The sequence below is a fragment of the Phytophthora infestans genome, genomic scaffold, assembly GCF_000142945.1.
Source record: "Phytophthora infestans T30-4 supercont1.50 genomic scaffold, whole genome shotgun sequence".
Classification (NCBI taxonomy): domain Eukaryota; phylum Oomycota; class Peronosporomycetes; order Peronosporales; family Peronosporaceae; genus Phytophthora; species Phytophthora infestans.
In genome coordinates, this window is record NW_003303709.1 from 390,350 (window position 1) to 412,501 (window position 22,152).

Sequence of the window (22,152 nt, forward strand, 5' to 3'; positions counted from 1 at the left end):
TTCAATATCTGACATGAAATGAGTGCATTTATTGACTTAGTAGTGCGGACAACATCCGAACTCTAAAGCTATTCAGCTGAGGGTCCTTCTGCACATTGCTGATCTTGTCGTCAAGAAGCCTCCACATAAAGTTGAGTACGTAAATACCACAGCTATTCCCGTCGTTCTGGGTAGGAGATGCCACAACAACGGATTTGTACGAAGCAAACTTGCTCTCTTTGCAAAGGCGCGTTTTGATTTTGTTCAGGTACGCAATGTAGTCTGGATCTCCCAAAGGGTCGTAAATGAAAATGCTCTTGGTCGCAGTGTTGATCACAATGGACGTCCAGTGAATGCGATCAAAATTGAGTGGAAGGAAAACGAGTTTCGTATCACACGTCTTCAGCTCTTGCACAACATCAGCGGGTAGCTCCGCCATTCTCACCTTCCTGTTCAGTTTTAACTCCTGTGTCAGCATAACTCGAACACTATATGCTTTGGTCCAAAATGCTCCAATCGCTTCAGAAATCTGGCCGCTAATCCAGTCCCCAGGCTGTAGCCGATATAGCGTCGAGTAGTCTAGATCGCAGTGTAGACTATCATCCACAATCTGATATGGATGGGACTCTAACAAATACTTTGCGGCGTGATCAGCTTCAGTTTTGTCCTTTTGAATCGACGTTAGCCATTCTACAGCGTTTTGTCCTTTTTCCGAAACGCTTCTCAGAGTCCACAATTTTTGCATACAATCGAGTTGATAGAGGGAAAAAATTCCGATACCTGTCAGCTTCACGTACGGTGGGTCATCATCATTCTGGCTTGGTAGGGGGACAGCGCCCGACTTGTAGAGGACATCCAAGCACTTCTGCACAAGTACTCTCGGTAACAGGAAGGATAACGCTGCACTTAGGATCGGTTTCCGATCTGTCCCAACTTTGGGGTGCTTACGCTCAGCATCTCCATGCCTCACTGGATAGACCTCCAGTAAATCTGAAATCTCGCGTAAGTTCTTATCTTTTCCTTCCATGGCTGTTGCCACAACTCCGACGTCCTCGAAGGACAACTCGCCACCTTTGTCCAATCTTGAGTTGAACTGTTTTCGTGCAACCCGCCTGGTTTGTACCCTTTGAGCAGCTGTAACCTTCGGTCTTCCGGCGCGCCTCACCTTTTTGCTTAAGTTAATCGACTTGATGGTAGACGATTCCGTTGTTGATAGATCCTTGCAGCCGTCCTCTGTAGAGTTCGTCGTAGGTTCACTAGCTTGACTGCCAGGTCTTACACCAGGTGTAGATGTAGGTATTGCGTCAGGTTTTTCGACACTACTTCTTTCCAAGTCCGAGTCATTCCCTGTTTCTTGAGTCTTGGCCTCTCCTTCAACATTGTCCGTATCACGTTTTTGTGATATTATATCCTCGCACGCTTCGACAAATGTGTTCGAGTCTATCTCGCAGATGTTGAGCTTTTGTCCTTTAAACCCGACAGGTTTGTTCCCAGGATTCCTCCCAGGTTTTATAGGTTTTCCAGGATTTAGGACAGCATCTTCGGACTGACAGCGATCAGGTTCATACCGCGCTTCTGTGATTCCCGTTCGTAGTTTGCGCAAATATCCGTTGAGGAATTCAGTTTCCTTACAGAACTGAGACATCGGTAAATCGGAAACTTCGCTAGATATCCGACTCATCAAGTTTCGAGTTACGCCATACTTCTGTCGCGAATCCAAAACAGTCGATGAATCGTAACTCCGTAAGGGGCAAGTTGTCTTCGTGTAGTTGAAGCAGTCAACCGGGGGGAGAGACACCGGGCGGGCGGCACCAGTTGATAACCAGCGCTCATGTATAAATGACACTGGAATCACAGGAACTAAAGCCGATACTCGACGATAGCAAATAACATGACGGCATGGTAACTTCAGCGTCTGGTTGAAATCGCAGTCACAGCACCACTCCATTTTTATAAAATTGTGACGATGATCTCCGCTGATAACCTCAACGGTATCGCTTGGCTTTTCAAGGAAGGCGTATAGCGCTGTGGCTTCACTCGAAATAGCAAACTCGTACTCAGATTTCATCGTAGACGCTACCCAAGATGTACAAATACGCAGCACCAAGTTTAACTCCTGATCATAGCCATAATGCGTCCACCTTCCTTTGAACGACTCTCTCGCTAAACTTTCATTTTCTACGCGACGCTGATGACGCATGAGAGACTCCAAGCACTCCTTCATTGTGGACGATGAATCAAGATCGAGTTTGAGCTTTCCAAAATTGGACTCGATGCGATTATTCGTATTATTGCGAAAATGCGGCAGTCTTTGGCGGCGATATCTAGTCCACATGTCCTTCGACTTGTCCCAATTCTCACAGAAGTATTCCCAGAAGGAGGTGTTCCCATGCGCGCAGGAAAACTTCTCCAAAATAGAATAATTCTTCGCGTATTCCTCGTTGGACGGAGCGTCTACCAGATTGGAGAAGAGATGATTCATCGAGTCGTACTCGTCTGCCGAATAGCGTCCGAAGCGAGCCTCACGAACCACACTTCGCAAAAACTTCAAGACGTGAAAATGACAGAGCAGAATAGTAGCATCCGGAAATGCCTCCCGTATCACACTGATCTCTCTCATGTCTTTATCAACCATCACCACGCGGAGTGACTCCCAGATGACATTGGCAGTTTTGAAGTGGCTGAGGACCTTCCGCATATGCCAATCCGAGTTGGTCTCGATAACGGAGTGCTGTACGAACTGACCAGACCCGAAGGCATCCATCACCATCAGACTGCAAAGCTGGTAGTCGTATCTATAAAACATAAAAACAAGTGTTAAAAAGAATGAACAGTTTAATCCTGTTTTGAGCCGTAGCTTAAAACCTGGTAGGAAACCTGGTACGAAACCTGATTCGTATCCTGTTGGAAGCCTGGTTGAAACAAGGAATGTAAACCTGGTGTAGAACCTGTTATGAACTTACCGATTGGTTTTGTGCGTACAGTCCACCAGCAACAGCTCCGGATACTTAGCAAACGTCGCTCGCATGTGGCCTGTACTCAGTGAGATTGATCCTGTCTCCCCCGTTGACGTGTCATCGACACTTACCACGTTGTTCTTGTCTTCCTCGCCGAAGCCGACAAGAAATTCGGCAACAGCCAAATCATCATCGGCCTGTCCACGGAGCTCATTGCGAATTCGGGTAAGAAGATTCGCCACATCTCTCTGCGTCACTTTGTACCTGGAGTTGTCACGGATGTACTCGTAAATTCGGAGACTCTTGCCTCCAGCGCGTACCATCAACCGAAGGTCTTCGACTAGAGGCTCAAACATCGGAACTTGGCGATTGTGTGGATAATGTTCGTAAATGTCCTGGGAAAGTTTGTGGTTGTGAGTGTAGATGGGATTTTTGATCTCTAGAATCCACTTTCCTTTGTGGTACACACTCTCCGCAGTAAAGCGAAATGGACAACCAGTACCTCGAAGCTTGAACTGCTGTCTCTTTCCAGATCCACGGCGGCGGGTCCGCGACCCGTGCGTACAAATGTATCTCCGGCGAAAACGGGGAAGGTCTTCGGGTAAGTATCGCATCGAACCACCGTCCTTGGCGCGCTTAGAAGCACGCAGCATCTTGTTGCGTTTGGCGACACTCTCCGATTCGTGCACCACAAGATGCGCACTTTCGGATTCGCAATACGATTCGCGGTATTTCTCCCAGCTCTCCCAGTTTGTGTGGTAGCGACGCAGCTCCTTCCCTTCAAAAGAGCCCTCCTGGTCTGCTGGAAACTCCTCGTCGCTAGCACTGCCGCCAACCTGCGTGGCCACCTCCCTCTCACCTTCCGATTCTGAGACGCTGGACAAAGAGGCTGGGGGATCTTCGTTGACGGACGCTTCGTCTTCAGAGTGGGCTTTGCGCTTCATTCCTCCAGCACGGCTCAAATTTGGAAATGAATGGATTTTGAGAAGCTGCGCTGCAGAGATACGTGCGATCAGGTGCCGTATCATGAGATTAGTAGGTGTAGGGGAATATTTTCAAATCATGGTATTTTACTTTATTAATTACAGCCTGGCAAGAAACCTGGCGAAACCTGTGCTTTAAACCTGGTCAATAGTCGCACGGCTATGCACCAAAAACCTGGGCAGTAGGTTTTTCCTTTTAAAAAGCGTAAAACGAAAAGTCGTGATCATCACGCAAGCTTGTATTGTGCGGGATGCTCACGTCACGCAATCAATGCAATCTCATTGTCATTCCTGTAGCAAAGTACAGTAAACACGAATTACGCTGCACAAATCAGCGTGATTTGCAGCAAGAAAAAAAAAGTGTACTAACATGTTGGTTTATTTCCTTTGTGCGACATTCATTAACCAACAAAAATGAGCTACACCAGATTTTGAATACGAGGATTAAATCAATATCAAGTCCTGCAACTAAACATAACTTATTATCCACCGCTACAAGTTCTTCTGCTTAATTACAAAAATGTTTTGAGCTACTTCCGCGTATCGGTGGCCAACAGTCAAATTGGAAATGAAACAAGTGGACACACCCCGCCGTTTACCTTAAGCAGAGTGACTAAGCTTTAGGTTTACAGTAGCAATCTGCCCCATGCGCAGACATATTCAAGCTTGCCTTATCAATAGTTAGACAGTGATCCTGGAACGCTAGCACGCAGTTGGTCTCTGGCACCACTGCACAATCCAGAGCCACACAACCATTGTGGTTGAACCGGTTGTTAATTGCCAGCAAGGCTTTCACCATGGTTGAACGTATCGACAATTATGTTGACATAGTTGTTAGCACACGCTACGGTGCAGTGCTTTTTTTTTTATAAAAGTCTATGCTCGATCAACAGTCTTCAGTTTTGCACCTCGACAACAACTATGGCCAAGGAACCCTTCTTCACCGCAGAGGATACCAAATCGGCCTTCAACCTCTTCTGTTGTATCTACGGCGTTGGAACCCTTGGTATGCCTGGTAACTTCTCGCGAGCGGGCCCATACCTCGCCGTGATGGCCATGGCCTTCATGGCATTTGCCAATATCTACTCCTCCATCACCATGTCCAAGGTTATGCTGCTCGCCCCCAAGTCCGTCAAGACGTTCGGAGACCTCGGTGAGTGGTCCATGGGGCAAACCGGTCGCTGGCTTTGTGTCATCTCGCAGATGGGTTCGTGCCTCCTCCTTCCTTGCGTCTTCTTAGTTCTCGGGGGCTCACTCCTTGACGGCCTCTTCCCGGAGGCTTTCAGCCAAACTACCTGGATCATTTTCATGGCACTCACGGTACTGCCCGTGTGTTTGGTCCCGACCCTAAAGGAAGGAGCTGCTTCTGCTTTTGCCGGCTGCTTGGGAACGATCGTCGCCGACGTTATTGGTGTCGCTGTTTTAATGAACGGTCTGAGTGGACACCCAAGTATTCCATCGCCTGACCTATCGTTCTCGCAGGTTGCCGGTTGCTTCGGCAATCTATCGCTCGCCTACGGTGCCGGTATTGTGATTCCCGACATCCAGCGTGAACACAGTGATCCCAAGCGCATGCCTCGTGTTGTGGGTGTCACCGTCGGCATTATCTCCATCTTGTTTCTTGTTTTGGCAAGCACGCCATACTCAGCCGTAGGATGCCAGATATCTGGCAATCTGCTTTTCACAATATACCCTGACTCCGAGACTGGTCTCACCAATCTAGGTTTCGCGCCGAATTGGGGCACCATCGTGATGGCCTATTTGTTCATGCAGCTCCACATTACGATCGCGTTCGCTGTGATCATTAATCCGGCGTTCTACATTGCGGAGCGTCTGTTTCTTGGCATGCACAAGAAACAGCAAAGAGACATCGAGGAAGCCGCCAGCTATCTACAAATGGCCACACCCGTCGACGGTCGACCCGCTTACCAAAGATTCTGTCCACAGCTCCAGGAAGTCGAATGTGTCAGTTGCCGATGCAGGCAACGTGTATCTCGAGGACCAGGAGGAGCAAACCGCCGAGTACCGCGGCGTGAACGCTATCAAGTACGTCGTGATGCGCATTACCATCGTGGTGCTGCTAGTTGTCATTTCTATCGTGCTTAAGGACGACTTCACGGCTTTGGCAGACTTTGTTGGTGCGTCCTGTATCACAGTGAACTGCATCTTGTTGCCTATTATCTTTTATCTAAAGGAATCGTGGGATCAAGTGGCCATGTGGGAAAAAATCTCCGGAAGCATTGTGGTGGCAATCTGCTTTGTGTTGGGCTGCTACGTGACCTACACGACTGGCGAGGAGTTGTTTGCTCCATCGCACGACGAGGTTCAGTTCCCGTACTGCGCGCCGGAATTCGAGAACACGGTTTACTTCAATGTTAGCGCTGCGAGCTAGGCGATTTTTCTTTTCTGAAAAGCGCTGTATCCATTCTTTCTTCGCTTCTAAGTTTGTTTTTTCATAAGCATTCCCAAAAATATCTGTGAACTCAACTCAGTGATTAAAAAATTGTTTACGTTCGCAGTAACGTCTGGTCCTGCAGTGAGAATTGCAGTCGAAAGTCGACTTGCAATTTACACTGCAATACCTGCGGAATCAACACGGTAGAAACGAAATGTATCAGTTGGATATTGTAAATAGTATTGCAATTTGGTATTGTAGTGTCGTTTAACCCTGCAATTGAGTAATGCAATTTCTGGTCGTTGTGCAATTGAGTATTTGTATTTCGATCTGGTCATTTTTCTTGTAAAACATGTCGCATTAAATGAAAAAAAAATATTTTTTTTCCAATCACTGTCTCAACTGACTGAAAAATAAAAGTTATACTTAACGCTTACACAATATTATGTTTCTCTACCTCAACTCCCTTCTAACCCTCACAGCCCAACCAGCCACAAGATCGTCACCAAGACTCGACACCTTCCACCATGATGCAGGCTCCAGTGATGGTTCTCAGTACGTATCCCGCCGTATCTCATCACCATGCCCTTCCTCTAACGATGTCGCTTCTCCAGACACCAACACCAAGCGCGAGACGGGCCGAACCGCGCAGTTGAGCAACATCGAGGCCGCCAAGGCTGTATCCGACATTGTGCGCACCACGTTGGGTCCACGTTCGATGCTCAAGATGCTTCTGGACCCCATGGGTGGCATCGTCATGACTAACGACGGTAACGCCATTCTCCGTGAGGTGGACGTGGCCCACCCAGCAGCTAAGAGCATGATCGAGCTCAGTCGCGCACAGGACGAGGAAGTGGGCGACGGCACCACGTCCGTCATCATCCTGGCGGGCGAACTGCTGGTCATAGCCGAGCCATTTCTGGGCCATCAAGTGCACCCGACTGTGATCATCCGAGGCTTCAATCGCGCACTTAACGCGTCGCTGGAGATCGCCAAGAAGCTGGCGCGTCCCATTGACATTGAGAACAAGGAAGACATGCGTAACCTCGTACAGTCTTCGATCGGTACCAAGTTCTCCCCTCGTGTGGGCAATTTGGTGAGTGACTTGGCACTAGATGCCGTACTTACGGTAGTGCGTACCTCGGCGTCGGGTCAGAAGGAGGTGGACGTCAAGCGCTACGCTAAAGTGGAGAAGATCCCGGGCGGAGAACTTGAAGACAGCCGCGTCCTTAAGGGCGTTATGTTTAACAAGGACGTGACGCACTCTAAGATGCGTCGCCGTATCGAGAACCCGCGTGTGTTGCTGCTGGACTGCCCTCTGGAGTACAAGAAAGGTGAAAGTCAGACGAACGTGGAGCTCACGAACGACCAAGACTGGAACACGCTGCTGCGTCTCGAAGAAGAGTACATTGAGAACTTGTGCGCCCAGGTTGTAGCCATGAAGCCTGACGTGGTGATCACAGAGAAAGGGGTGTCCGATCTGGCTCAGCACTACTTTGTTAAGGCCGGCATCACGGCCTTCCGTCGTCTCAGGAAGACGGACAACAACCGTGTGGCTCGTGCCACCGGTGCGACTATTGTAAGCCGTGCGGACGAGATCCAGGAGTCGGATATTGGCACCAAGTGTGGCCTCTTTGAGGTGCGCAAGCTGGGCGACGAGTACTTTGCCTTCTTTGAGGAATGCAAGGACCCCGGTGCCTGTAGTATCCTGCTGCGTGGTGGCAGTAAGGACGTACTTAACGAGATCGAGCGTAACCTTCAGGACGCCATGCAAGTGGCACGTAACGTGGTGTTTGAGCCGCTGCTGCTGCCCGGCGGCGGCGCGACGGAGATGCGTCTGGCGCACGAGCTCAAGAAGCGCGCGGACGAGATCGAAGGTGTTGAGCAGTTCCCGTTCCGAGCAGTGGGCGAAGCGCTCGAGGTCATCCCGCGGACGTTGTTGCAGAACTGCGGTGCTGACGTGGTGCGCGTCATGACGTCGCTGCGTGCGAAACAGGCCGAGACGGACGAGTCGTACGGCGTGGACGGCGTGACGGGCAAGGTGACGCCGTCCGAGCAGCTGGGCGTGTGGGAACCGTTCCAGGTCAAGACGCAGTCCATCAAGACAGCGGTGGAGGCTGCGTGTATGCTACTGCGCATCGACGACATTGTGTCGGGTCTGGCCAAGAAGAAGAACTAGGACTTGGCAATCAGAGCGTGAGATCTACAATATATTTTTGATCATCGTGCTCGTTTTTTTTTAAGGTTTTAAAAGGTCGTGTTGGGTTTGGGAGCGTTCATTCCTCACGTCATGGTGTTTCTCTCTCACGTCACAGCGTTGGATCGCGAGCTGCGGCGTTTGCTGGAGCTCGCGAGCTCATCTGAGAGTGAGAGCTCTTTGTCGAAAGACGTGAGACCGACAGCAAGCGGAATTCTTGACCGACTCACGACGATCCACCAGCAAACCTGCGTGCCGTCTATGGGAGTGACCGCTGGCATGAATCTACCGGAGCTTCTGGTACTCACAGCTGAGGCTGCAGTTCTTCAAGGAGATTTCCACACGGCATTGAAGAGTATCGAATGGTTTTTCAGCGAATGTCAACTTAAAAACCAGGTAAGCTCGCAATTGAGAAGAAAAAATAAAAATATAATATTTGATGTCTTGGTAGTTTTACTGTCGCGCTCAATTCGTCCGAGCTCATTGCGAGTCGTACGATGCAGAGGCTGACACGGGTGTGACGAAGCTCAAGAAGGTGCTTGATGCGATCCACTTTGTTCTCGCTGTGATCCCAATCGCCATGGATACACTTAAGCGTCCTGTGTACGACTTTCTCGTGTACAATGCGTCTGTGACGTATTGGCAGATTGCGCGCCAGCTCATGAAGCAATCCACCTTCCAGTTTCTAGTGCCGTCTTTAACGAACATCATCGATGCGCTCAAGCTGACCGCCGAGTCGGATGTGGCGTGGCTGCTTCGACTCCAACTCGCTCTTGTCTACGCTCAGCTAGATGCCAATCAACTATCAAACGCTGCGAAGGCAATCAACGACGTAGTGGACGTGCAGCTCGGTCCTCGTCTCGCTGAACTCACCAAAGCTGACGTGTCATTCAAGGCTTTGTATGAAGAAGCACTGTGTCTTCAAGTCCACTTGGGATCGTTCAAAGACCCAGAGTGTCAGAAGATCGTGCCCAACGTCAAGCGACTTCTGCCCTCGAGTGATAAGAGATCAACATTGCTAGTCAAACTCCAGTGTGTCAAGTCTGGGAACGTTGCGGGGACGTTGGAAGCCGCGTGTGTTGAAATATTCCAGGAAGCCACGGGTTTCGTCGGTTTAAACGCTGAAACGCCGCCAGAAGATGTTAAAACTTTCGTGAGCTCTCTAGAGCCGCGTGCGCTGAAAGCCATTGACGGTGAAATGGTGGCTGAAACTGCAATCCATGCAGCACTTAACAATGCTTTACCCATAGCAGCAGCATGCGACGTCGTGCTACAACGCAAAGGCAAAAATATGCCACCGAAAACTCGAGTTTTATGTCAAGTTCTGAGTGCAATTTTACTCATTGTCACGCCGGCTACACACACTGGAGACAAGATGAGCTCTCGCCAACGTGAATCCAAGCTTCTCTCTCGACGAGTGGAAGGAATAAAAGCGTTTGAGCGCGCGTTATTGGCCAGTAAACGTCAGCAGGATCCGCAGTTGGTCGAGCGGGTGTGTATCTACGCGTGGAATCTGTCGCTGCCACTGCTGCAGCCTCACTTGCGGCATATTTTGAGTCGAGTGTTCAGTCTGGCGTCGTCTATCATGGAAGAATTGGACTCGTTGTTGCTTGGCTTTCGAGCGCGACTTTACTTGGAGATAGCGAAACTGGAGGTGGCGTCTGACTTTCTAGCTAAGGCGAACACGAACGTGTGTAAAGCTCTTTCTTTGGACTATGGAACGATTATTCGTGCAAATGATACGTCCCCATTGACAGTCGAGGTTCTCAGTGCTCATGAAGACTGGATAGTTCGACCGGTTGACACTCATTTGCTCCCTATAAAGCAGAAATTGGACTTGAAGCTAGCAGCTGAGAACTCATCGTCCAGGTCGTTGGAAGTACTAGCGATGTTGGAACAAGTCAAGGAAGGCAAAGACCTACAACAGCAGCGAGAAATTCTGGCTCGCAGTATCGATATGATGACTGAGAGTAGTAGCGAGTCGAGTTCGCCTGCTGACGATGTCAGACTTTGGAGCGAGATTTCATCGCTCGCGTGGAGTTGTCTCCATGATAGTGTACTGGCTCAACAGACGACGGAGCTGACATTGTCGAAGTACTTTGCTACAAGTGAAACAGGGGAGGCTGTGCCTTTGAAGAGCATATCTAATGAGAAGAGTTTGCTGATCCTCGAGGTTGACATGCGGCTTCTGATGATGGAGATCCTAGCGACCAAGTTAAAGGATCAGGCGATGAAAGCTGATAACGCCCAACGTCAGACCGAAACTCTGGGAAACCGAATCGAGTCAAGACTAGCTGCAAGGAAGTCAAACGCTGATCTCATAGCGCTGATATCTCTGGGGAAGGAGGCGTTTGTACTGGGGATACATCGTCCAAATACCGACGATAGCTCGTCACCCATTGAACCAGGCGCAGAGGCTGAAGGAGATGTAAATCTCAGTCTTTCAATTCTACAAAGTACGTTTAACAAGGAACATCGCACTATTAAATTGGAAATACTGGAGCATCTTACGAAAGCGCTGCAGGCAGCAACAAAGATCGGGTGGACGTTCGTGTTGGAGAATACGTGCATCTACTTGTGGAATTACCATTTCCACATCTTCCGTATGTTGCTAGAAGTGACTCAATCTAGTACTTCTGAGAATGGCTTTGACCCACAATGGATTTTACCTGAGTGTATCCACGCGTTTGAGGCTGTTTACGCGGCTCTGGAAGCGGGTGCTGCAAGTGTGGATAACGATCTTCTTGCCAATATCGGACTTGGACTTTCGAGTATTTATGAGAAGACTGGCAAGCTTGACAAGGCTCTAGCTATCGCAGACACCTTTCTGAAACGTAATCCTGTCAGTGGAGGAAGCACGAGTGTACTGCACATTAAGCGATTTGCAGAGCTAAAGTCAAGAGTTCAAATTGCTCAGAATGCGAAGGATATTACACCTACCAACACGACTTCTATTCAAGTGAAGGTTGCTGCCTATTTGGAGGCGATGGAAGTGACATTTACGCAAATGTTACTCTCAGCAGCACAGCAATCGCAACTTCTGGAAAAAGCTCAAGGGTTTTATCAGAAAGCCATCACAATGTGGCAGACGAGTGCGTCAGAGATATTCACGTCGTTCACGAGCACCGGAACGGGGCGAGTACTGGAAGAAGAACAGCAAGTGATGGAGTTGTATGTGGAAATATGGGTTCGACTCGGTTGTGGCGCGTTCCGACTGAAGAACGCTAAGTTCGCAATCGACTGTGCAGAGGAGGCTTTACAGGTGCTAACGTCTCCAGAAGACAAAAAGGCTAAGCAAGTGATCCAGCTACTTATTACGCCAAGCACGTGGAAGTGGTTCGCTCTTGCTGAGTTGCTTTACGGACGAGCAATTTTGGCGTTAGGACAGGGAGATACACCCGCTCAAAAGTTAATTCTTGCTTCACTATCGCATCTTGTGCAATCAATCGAGTACGCACTACGCGGAAACGTATCTGCTATCGTTGTTCGAGCTTGCGAAGTGATCTGGAACGCGGCCATCTTTGCAATAAACCCAAGTACAAAGCTCGATAGCGAGGAAGCTGAAGACAATTTTCTTGATCATATTACGGACAGCTTGCGTAAGACGCTACGTTATCTCGACCAAGTGATCGTGTCTCCTGACGCAGATCTCAACTTTTATGGCGAAATGGTTTTACTAACGCTGGTAGTTTGTGGAAAAGCGAGTAAATGGAGCGACCAATATGAGATCTGTGAGTACGTACTTAGAACCTTTGGACCAACGTCGCATCGAACGCCATTGCCTCGTGGTATCATGAAGGAGATTCAAACTACATCGGCCATTGCAGGTGCTCGCATTGGGAAGCCAATCAGCATGCCAAGGAGTGGAGGCAGCTCGAAAACCCCAGATCAACTGGAACAATCTCTTGTCCAAGCTCAAATACTCAAGAAAGTAGCGCTTTCTTCTTGGAAAGACCCACCTGCACAACTCAGGATGTTGTCGAACGCCTACACGGAACTCGATGGACAGCCGGAAGAACAGACGCTCGTTCTCGTTGACATTGCTGAATGGTTTTACACAAATCAATTCTCTACTCAGAATGCTGTCACTTATCTGGAATGTGCCACCTCAACGCTGCTAAATTGTCAGAAACAGCAGCTAAAAGTCTCACAAGCACGGAAAGCGACGACTTCAAGTGACCAGCTGTCACGTCTGAATATTAACGTGGGCTACTCGCCTCTGTGGTTTGCTGAGAAGCAGCTTCGTATTTTCGTTATGCGGGCGACGTTATCCAAGAATTGTACCGAGAGGTTACAGTACGTTCGATTGGCTTTGTACGAGGTGATGAAAGCCTGGGAACACATCATCATGATGACGAATGAGGCTGAATTTAAAGTCACATTTGAACGAGAGAACCCCGACGCAACTAGCAGAGTTGAGTTTGACGAGTGGAAACAGGACAAGATGCCTAAGTATACGACGCCTGTGTCGGAACGTGAGTGGATTAGTTTCTTAGTGGACCACGACACGAACGTTGCGAATCGATTTTACATGCCGTGGACTAGAGTTTTGCAAGTGAGTATGGTCCACAGCACTCAACCAGTTCTTACGTTACTAAGTCTCGAAGATCTGCTCGCCATGCTTCGTGACGATGGACTCCAATACTCGAGCATGCTACCCTCATTTTGCTTGTATAGTGTGCTGTTCCACGCGTATATTCCTCGACGAACTCTAATCGCACAGATTTGGATGGAACTCTCGCAATTTGACCTCATGGAGCGGTTGAATTTGAGCAACTTTTCTTTGCCACTGCAGAACGCTTTAGATATTATCCAATTAAATGGAGATGCATTGATAAAGGAGCTGCAAGAATCTCAGACGTCGACTGAGCTACCTGAAGGTGACTTTGAATCGAGGAAACGACGCGTGGTTCAAAGCACACAGCTTGACTCACGGGAGAAAGCAGTCAAGTCAATCCAGCTACTCTTGCAGTTCGGGTTTGTCCGCCAAGCGAAAACTCTTCTTGAGATACTGCGGTACTCGACTGAGAGCTCCAAAGTCTTGGCAAGTGAATGTGATGTTCTATCCAGTTGTGTCTTGGAGATCGAAGGTCAAACCGAACAGGCATTAGCTCGAGCAAAAAGTGCTTTGGGGGTTTCCCAACTAGATGTTTGTCGCTTCTTGGAGTGGACACTACGATGCTGTAAGTTGAATCCCGACCTTGACGAAGCACTCGATTTATTGAAAAGTGCTGAGAAGAGCGCAGCGATGACGATCGTCGCTGGAATGCGGTGTCCAGCTGTACAGACGATTCCCTACAAAGAGACTGGTCTAGCTAATTCTCCTGATGTTGTGGTGGTTCAACTAGTGGCTCGAGTGATATTCAAACAAGCGACGGTACTTCTGAAGAAGGCCGCTGCATGTAAAGACTCATGTATGTTGGACTATTTACAGGAGAGCAAGCGAACTCTGGACAAGAGCATGCTTATGCTAACTCACGTTGAGGCCCATTATCAGCGCAGTCAACTTCTGATTAAATTTTCAGCGGCTTTGCAATCATTTCAGCGGAATTATGGCGATTCACATCATCTCACTAATGCCGGCTTAGATGCGAAGATTATGCTAGAAGAAGCGCTAACTTTACAGGAGATATGCTTCGAAAGACAGTTTGCTTTTTCTTCTCCGAGTCAAACAGAGAAACACCGAGAGGCAATAGTGTCACCTTTGGCAATGGAGATTGCGTTGACTAAACTACAAGTTGCTCGACTTCTGCTGGCATCGGAGCTATCGCCTGCAGCTGTCAAAGATAAAGAGATGACGTGGTATCGATACAACGAAGACAGACAACGCAACGTGGTGGAAAAGTGGCTTAACGCAACTGAGTCGGAGCAGCATAACACCGGATCATTTGAGCTGCCACGTGCCATGACATTGATCTCTTCTGCGATTGATACGCTTTCTGACAACTCCGTCTTGGAAATCCAGCATGCAATCGCTCAAGTGCTGAGGCTTCAGTGTCAACGTCTTGCGCTTTTCCATGGACACGATCGACAGAAAGCGGATGCCCTTAGAACTCATCTATGGACTCGCTACACGTCATCTGATGCGCGTCATGCAACGTGGGTTTGCTGCCACGGAGCACGCGCTGAACTCGCTGTTGCCGCAGATGCAGCAGCGAACCAAAATGCAGCTCCGAACCAGAATGAAAGCCAAAGTCCGGTACAAGGCGAGCTGGAAACGGAAGAGGAAGAAGAAGGAGTCGACGAAGCTCGTTTGGAGGAAATGCTCACAGCCCACGCTGCAGAAGTTCAGAAGTACCAACTTATCGCATTTGAAAAGCAGTGTGCAGAGCTGTTGCGACTGTGTTCGAACGAACTGGTGCACGTTCTTGGCTGTCGACACCCGTTTGACTGTGCGAAGAATGTACTCAAGCACCAAAGTGCTGAGGTTATCGAGGTTGCAACTGCCTTGTTCGAGAAATGTGTGGCAGAGTCGAATGTCCAGCGTCTGCACTTACGAAGGATGAAGAAGCTACAGAAGACACACACCAGTGCCGAGGCTCATAGTCTGCCATTCCAGCTCTCTCAGCTGTATTTATCTCAACAATCCGAGTCTTTCAAGCGGATGAGTGTCGGGACTCGAGTGGATGCCATTGTGGCAGCGCTACCGAGTTCCATTCGCGTGCTGTGTCTCCACTTTTCTCCTGATCGCTGCTACTTGTATGCTGCGTTTTTAGGCAGTACTGAGAGACGTGTTGCGATTTCTCGCATGGAATTCACAGACACTCAGGCAGCGTTATTAGAGCAACTACAAAAGAGGATTCGTACGTGGAGAGAGAAATGTGCAAAGGAGACGTTGGCGTACGAAGAGGCTCATGGACAAGATGAAATGTATGAGTTTACGTCTCAAGAGACTCTATTGAATCAAGGTGAAGACATCCTTGAAGATGAGCTCACGACAGTTATTAAAGATACTGTCGAGTTGCTCAACCCGCTCTTCACCCACTCGGCTATGAGCGCAGAGCTTAAGAGCAACCTCACAGGCAATACTCTGGTCCTTCTTCTGGACCAGATCTTCGCTTGTCTGCCGATGGAAGCTCTACCCGTACTTCAGCCAGCTGATGCAATTGCTCGAGACTTTTCTATTCAGATTCTTCATCAACGACTAATGGCGATGAAGAAACAGCCTCTAAGACCGAATGACATCCGTGTCATCGTAGATCCGCATCAAGAAGACCCAGGGAATCCAAGTGGGCAGACAATGACTAGTGTCGTTAAACAAGCGGCTGGAGGGTGGAAGGATGCGCTTGATCACGGACAAATTCCTAGTGTGACCGACTGGCAGCAGGCTCTTCTTGCTCGTCGTGGGGGTGGGCTAATGTACGTCGGGCCGAATCGAGTGCTTGGGTCGTATCTTCCTCTACAGCAGGTCACTGGGATGAACGTTGCGCTGACATGTCAAGCGATAATACTACTGGATCACGCTGAGAACTCAAACAGTGTGCGTCGACAGAGTAAAGTGGACAGTGATAAACCCGCGTGGGAAAAAGAAGTCGAGTGCGATCCCTACGCTCGTGCTCTGCTACTCACTCTGTGTGGAGTGAATGTATTGATCGTCAACCAGTGGGCTACGACGTTCAATGGCAACCGTCGACTAGCCAACGGGCTGCTGCAAAACATGACGAAAGGTTACTACGTGGGCAAGGCACTGAAAAAGTTCGGCGAAGCTACCATTGCACCCTCGCCAAGCACCTCGTCGTTATCTGTAGCTGCCAATACAGCAGACGCTGCCGCAGCTCCGGGTAGTCCTACCTCCGGGCCTGAAGAAACAACAGGCGGCAAACTGCGACTTAAGAATCGATTCCGCTACAACCCGGTCGTCTACGGCCTCGCCAACCTCACACTAAAAAGCAATGACTGAACCAGTATACTTGAAGTTTTCTTTCTCACACGTCGCAGATCTTTCTCCTTTGTCTCATTTTCACTAAATACGATTTTATCTTCGCAAAAATGTATCAGAATTTATTCTGACAATGTCACGAAGGACACTAGCGCTCTTCGGCGGCGCGTTGGTGCTGCGGCTTGCGCTGCTACTTTATGGCCACTTTCAGGATCTGTATATGACTGTTAAGTATACGGATGTGGACTATGACGTGTACTCGGACGCTGCGCGGGAGATGGCGGACGGCCATTCGCCGTTCGAGCGCACGACATACCGCTACACGCCTGTGCTGTGAGTTTTTGAGGCCATTTGTAGCTAAGAGGCTACTGTTTTAAGTGACTGACAGTGCTGCAATTGTGTTATTGCAGAGCTTTTCTGTTGCTGCCGAACGTCTACGTGCATGAAATGTTCGGGAAGCTGCTGTTTGTGGGCTGCGATATGCTGGTCGGATACATTTTGTACCAGATTTTGAGGTTGAGAGGGCTTCCCGATACAAGTAAGCAAAGTGGATATAACGAGAGTGTTAGTGTGCATTTATCTTACTACTGTATGCTGGTGTTTGCTACAGGTGCTGTCAATTATTGCTGGTGAGGGAGGGATAATAATTAGTAATGGAGTTATCAGATGCTGATATGTGGTGTTGATAAAACGTGTATAGTGTGTGGCTGTTCCACCCATTCTCGGTGAATATCTCGACGCGAGGCAATGCAGATTCCATCGTGGTGTTGCTGGTCATGTTGTCACTGTTACTGATGATGCGGAAGCAGCTCGTGCTCTCAGTTGTGGCGTACGTGTAATAGCTGCAGACGGTACTTCCTCACTCTGACGTCTTCCTGTTTCATGTAGATATGGCGCCGCTGTCCACTTCAAGATCTACCCTATTATCTACGCATTGGCTTTCCTCGTGGTAGGATTTATGCTGGGTGACAAAAAGAATACTTTGTTAAGGACTGACAATACCTTGTTTATCTAATTTGCCGAATAGTTTCTCAACGGAGACTTTCGAAGTGCAAATGCCAAGTGGACTTCTTCTTGCTGCTCGTCAGTTTGCTTTTGGGCGCAGCTTGCTGGACTTCTCAACAGAGATCGCCTCATCTTCGGCCTTGTGAGTGGAGGTCTCTTCATCTTCCTTGCTGCCGGCTGCTATTACCTGTAAGAATTTTATCAACATGTCATGAGCTGCGCGTTCTCCCCTTAATAACTTTGTGGTTTGTTACTGTCTATAGCTACGGATTTCAGTTTCTATACGAGGCGTACCTTTACCACTTCACGCGCACGGACAACCGTCACAACTTCTCGGTCTACTTCTACGATCTCTATCTTCGATACAACACTCCGTCAGGTTTCGGTGTTGGGCTCCTAGCGTTTCTGCCTCAACTCACATCCCTCGTTGCCATATCGTTCGCATATGGTCGTGATCTTCCCTTCGCGTTGTTCGCGTTAACAATGGTGTTTGTCATCTTCAACAAGGTGTGCACGGCGCAGGTACGTAACATTTGTTATCCTCCAGTTCTCGAAGCTGAAAACTCAAAACATTTTTTTTTCAACACAGTACTTCTTGTGGTACACCGCGTTCCTGCCGCTCATCTTCCCACTGACAAACTTGCAACTGAAGTGGAAGGGCCTTGCTATGATCTTTGCGTGGCTAGGAGGCGAGGTAAGTTGTCTTTCTATTCTACAATTTTCCTGAAAGATACTGAAATTGACATTTTTCTGCAACTAGCTTCACTGGCTGTACTGGGCGTATCATTTGGAGATGCAAGGCGTCAACACTTTCTTCCCATTGTGGCTAGCTGGCCTTGTCTTCTTCTCAGTGAACGTAGTGATCCTTGCAACTTTAATGCACCATCACTCGTTCACACCACTATTTCGTAGTGGCCACATTCTTCAGCTAGTACCAAACTGTAGAGCTAAAGAGGAATAAATCGGATAGACAAACTTCTGTGTCTTGCAAGTTCACTTATCACTTAAATGGCGTTCACTCAGCCTACGCTTCTCAAAAAATACAGCAACCACATCTAACATCACCTGTTACGGTCTCGTCTCTTACTGAGCAGGAGCTTTAGGACGCACCAGCCGCTCGTCCACATTCGTCAACGGCGCGTAGCGCACGTTGCTGACTTTTAGACGCACAAGGTTCTTGAGATCCACAACCTGTAGATCTTCTTCGAAGTGCACTTTTTGAGCCTTTGGTTGTAGAATTCGAGGCGACTTGTACTTCTTCAGCAAGAGTGATGATGTCACTACTGATACCGATGAGAAGGCCATGGCTAGACCAGCACACGCAGGCGGCATCATCCGGTGGATCAGCGGGAAGAACATGCCAGCAGCCAGAGGAATCCCCACGGCGTTGTAGATGATCGAGAAGAAGAAGTTCAACTTGATACGAGAGAAGACCACACGAGCCAGATCCAGAGCCACCACCACATCCGTCAGCGTGCTCTTTACCAGCACCATGTCAGCCTCCGCCTTGGCGATCTGTGTGCCAGCACCGATGGCCATGCCGATGTCCGACTGGGCCAGAGCTGGCGCGTCGTTGATACCATCACCAACCATACACACAATACGCGGCTTCAAAGTCAGAGGGTTCACCTGCGACTGCAGCGCCTTGATCTGAGCAGCCTTCTCGCCTGGTAGAGCCACCGCCTTGACGTGGTTGATGCTCATCTGACGAGCGATGGCGCTGGCTGTACGGAGGTTGTCGCCAGTGATCAGCCACACATCCAGTCCCATGGACTTCAAGTGCTTCACGACAGCTGCAGCTTCCGGACGAGGAGCATCAGCCAAGGCGATCACACCCACCAGCTTGTTCTCCACACAGACAACCACCACAGTCTTGCCCTCCAGCTCCATTTCATGCATCTGAACTCGCATCTTGTCGCTAATCTCAATTCCCTTCTCCTCACAGTACTCAGAGTTGCCCACGAGCACACGAACAGCAGTACGTCGACTCGTTACGTTACTCGCAGCAACTACACCTTCAATACCTCGACCAGGAGTAACATGCACCTCTGTCGGGTCCTGTAGCTCTAGCTTCTCATACTCAGTGGCTGTCACCACGATAGCCTTGCCAAGAACGTGTTCACTCACACACTCCAACGACGCGCCGTAGTACAGAAGCTCACGCGCCGTATACGTACGGTCAGCAACCAGAATGTCACGTACAGACGGGTGTCCGACAGTAAGTGTCCCCGTCTTGTCGAACACGATGGTATCAATATACCGCGCTGTCTCGAGCGCTCGACCGCCCTTGATAAGTACCCCTTTCTTGGCGCCAACACCACACCCAACCATAACAGCGGTGGGTGTAGCCAGTCCCAAAGCACACGGACACGCGATGACGACTACAGTGATAGCAAACAAGATCGCGACATACAAGTCATCTGCATGGTCGACTAACACATCAACACCCAGCTCCACTTTCCACTCCGTCGGGATGAGATCGACAGAGAGCAAAGTGATCCACGCAATGAACGTCATCACCGACATGCCCAGTACACAAGGAGCGAAAATCGACGCCAACCAGTCAGCATATGCCTGGATCGGAGCCTTGTGGAGCTGAGCATCTTCGATCAACGCACAGATCTGCGACAAAGCCGAGCTCTCGCCACCCATACAGCTGGACTCAATAACCAACGCGCCTTGTTGGTTAACCGTCGATCCAAACACATAGTCACCCTCTTTCTTGGCCACCGGCATACTCTCACCCGTCAGCATCGACTCATCTGTCGAGCTGGAGCCAGACTTCACCACGCCGTCTGTTGGGATGTTGGCTCCTGGTCGAATACGCAATAAATCACCTCGTTGAACCAGCTCAATTGGAATTTCGCGGTCCCGCTTGCCTTCTTGGATCAACAACGCTGTCTTTGGCTGAAGTTTCGCCAACTCCGACAGAGCGTCCGCTGTTTTACCCTTGGCCATCGACTCCATGTACTTACCGAGCGTCACGAACGTCAGCAACATCGCAGAAGACTCGAAAAAGTGGTGGCCGTTGTAGTTCTCGTGCAGGGCCGAGCCCATGAAGGACACAAAACTGTAAGTGTACGACATGCTGGTGCCGGCCACAACCAGGAAGTCCATACCCATAGCGCCGTGTTGCAGACCTTTCCACGCAGCCACGTAGAACCGTCGACCAACACCAAATTGCACTGGTGTCGAGAGTAGAAAGAGCAGCAGCAGCTTCAACGTCACGGCGTTGAACACCGGGGTCATTAGAAACATTTCTACCGGCGGAATGTACATGAGCACCATGTGGATGAGTGTGGCCGGCAAGGAGAAAATCATGGCCGTGGTCAAAAGTTTACGCCATTTTGCCACCTCCGACTTGCTCAGGGCGTTCTGGTCCGTCGTGTGCAGTGCCACCTCGGCCGAGTAGCCCAGGCCATTGATACACTCCAGTACGTCACGCGGACCTGTCTTGGCCAACTGCTTCAGATGCACCTGCGCCTTGTTTAGCGGCAGATTGACCAGCACTTTCGTCACTCCAGGCAACTTGCCCACCGCCGTCTCGATCTTGCCCACACACGCAGCGCAACTCATGCCCGTGACAGTGAACTTGAGCTCCAGCGAGTCGTCGTCACCGGGCTCCACCACGTGTGAGAACGTCGCCGTGTAGCCGGCGTCCTGGATGAGTTTATGGAGTGACGTCTGCTCATTCTTGACCAGATCACGGTCGAACGAGACCTCGGCCTTCTGGCTGATGAGGCCCACGCGACAGTGCAATACGCCCTCCGCCTTGCCCACGTAATCCTCGATGGCTTTCACACATGCGGCACAGCTCATGCCTTCCACATGGAACACGGCGCGTGGGTGGCTGGCCACGTCGGGTATGTCCACGGCCACGTTCTCCGTCTCCTGCTGCTTCTGCTTTTGTGCTTGTAGTTTGATAACCGCAGCCTTAGCGGCGTCGTACGCGCTGGCCTCGAAGCCCACACACTCCACCATGTCTACCAGCTGCTCCAACGTCGCGCTACCGGGTCGAAGTAGAGTTATTGTAGCTTTACGTTGTTCGAAGCTAACGACGACGTCGGCCACGCCATCCACGCCTCGCAGCGCGTTCTCGACGGTCGTGCCGCAGTTCTTCTGGCACATCATTCCCTCCACCAGCAGCTGGAGCGTCAGTGGGTTCTGCGTATTGCTCTCCGTCGCCGTGTTGACCTGCATTTTCACTGCGGCACCGAAGCCCACGCACTCGACGGCGTCCACCAGGTCGTCAGCCGTCACACTCGCGCCTGGGACGCACTCGATGTGTGCGCTGCGCTTCTCGAAGTCGACGACGGCATCGGCCACGCCGTCCACGTTGCGCAGCGCGTTCTGCACTGTGTTGCCGCAGTTCTTCATGCACATCATGCCTTCCACCGCGAGCTCCACCATCAGCGCCTCCGCCTGCGAAGCTCTGGCCGCCACCATCTTTTTCTGTCGGTGCGATCGGACAGACGGCAATTGCGAAGTGAACGAGACTCGCGGCGAGAGAAAGCGATCCAGAGCACACACGGTCTATTGGCTTGGGATCGAGCGCCAGTATATATGGCTCTCAGTATGGGAAGAGAGTTATGATATTGATTCGCACTTACACGGACGCAAACGTTGAAGTGACCGTCGATGAATTGTGCTTTAACGTTGCGGGCGCATCGATGGGCGACACACGCCACCAGAATTATGGACTGGCCGCAATGGTGAATACACAGCGCTGAGTCGCTATCGCCGGAAGATGCTCGGGC

At 50.0% G+C, this 22,152-nt stretch overlaps 6 protein-coding genes across 6 annotated transcripts; 5 read left to right on the forward strand and 1 right to left on the reverse strand.

Annotated features, from left to right (window-relative positions):
- Nucleotides 1-4,840: 4,840 nt before the first annotated feature.
- PITG_17122 (Amino Acid/Auxin Permease (AAAP) Family) lies at nt 4,841-6,311 on the forward strand (the record flags this gene model as incomplete). The annotated part of the gene is made up of 2 exons (XM_002896973.1): nt 4,841-5,827; nt 5,943-6,311. The coding sequence occupies 2 exons, from the start codon at nt 4,841-4,843 to the stop codon at nt 6,309-6,311; spliced, it is 1,356 nt and encodes a 451-aa protein (XP_002897019.1).
- A 493-nt stretch (nt 6,312-6,804) lies between these two features.
- PITG_17123 (T-complex protein 1 subunit gamma) lies at nt 6,805-8,542 on the forward strand (the record flags this gene model as incomplete). The annotated part of the gene is made up of 2 exons (XM_002896974.1): nt 6,805-6,869; nt 6,929-8,542. 2 exons carry the CDS (start codon nt 6,842-6,844, stop codon nt 8,491-8,493), a joined length of 1,593 nt encoding a protein of 530 aa, XP_002897020.1.
- Nucleotides 8,543-8,604: 62 nt separating this feature from the next.
- PITG_17124 (uncharacterized protein) lies at nt 8,605-15,441 on the forward strand (the record flags this gene model as incomplete). The annotated part of the gene is made up of 4 exons (XM_002896975.1): nt 8,605-8,907; nt 8,963-14,012; nt 14,199-15,393; nt 15,438-15,441. 4 exons carry the CDS (start codon nt 8,605-8,607, stop codon nt 15,439-15,441), a joined length of 6,552 nt encoding a protein of 2,183 aa, XP_002897021.1.
- Nucleotides 15,442-15,658: 217 nt separating this feature from the next.
- On the forward strand, nt 15,659-16,411 carry PITG_17125 (uncharacterized protein; the record flags this gene model as incomplete). Its single annotated transcript, XM_002896976.1, has 2 exons — nt 15,659-16,255; nt 16,346-16,411. 2 exons carry the CDS (start codon nt 15,659-15,661, stop codon nt 16,409-16,411), a joined length of 663 nt encoding a protein of 220 aa, XP_002897022.1.
- A 256-nt stretch (nt 16,412-16,667) lies between these two features.
- Nucleotides 16,668-18,093, forward strand: PITG_17126 (GPI mannosyltransferase 1; the record flags this gene model as incomplete). The annotated part of the gene is made up of 7 exons (XM_002896977.1): nt 16,668-16,723; nt 16,801-16,905; nt 17,091-17,219; nt 17,279-17,339; nt 17,418-17,584; nt 17,659-17,917; nt 18,082-18,093. 7 exons carry the CDS (start codon nt 16,668-16,670, stop codon nt 18,091-18,093), a joined length of 789 nt encoding a protein of 262 aa, XP_002897023.1.
- Nucleotides 18,094-18,478: 385 nt separating this feature from the next.
- PITG_17127 (copper-transporting ATPase, putative) lies at nt 18,479-21,841 on the reverse strand (the record flags this gene model as incomplete). Its single annotated transcript, XM_002896978.1, has 1 exon — nt 18,479-21,841. One exon carries the CDS (start codon nt 21,839-21,841, stop codon nt 18,479-18,481), a length of 3,363 nt encoding a protein of 1,120 aa, XP_002897024.1.
- Between the last annotated feature and the right edge of the window lie 311 nt (nt 21,842-22,152).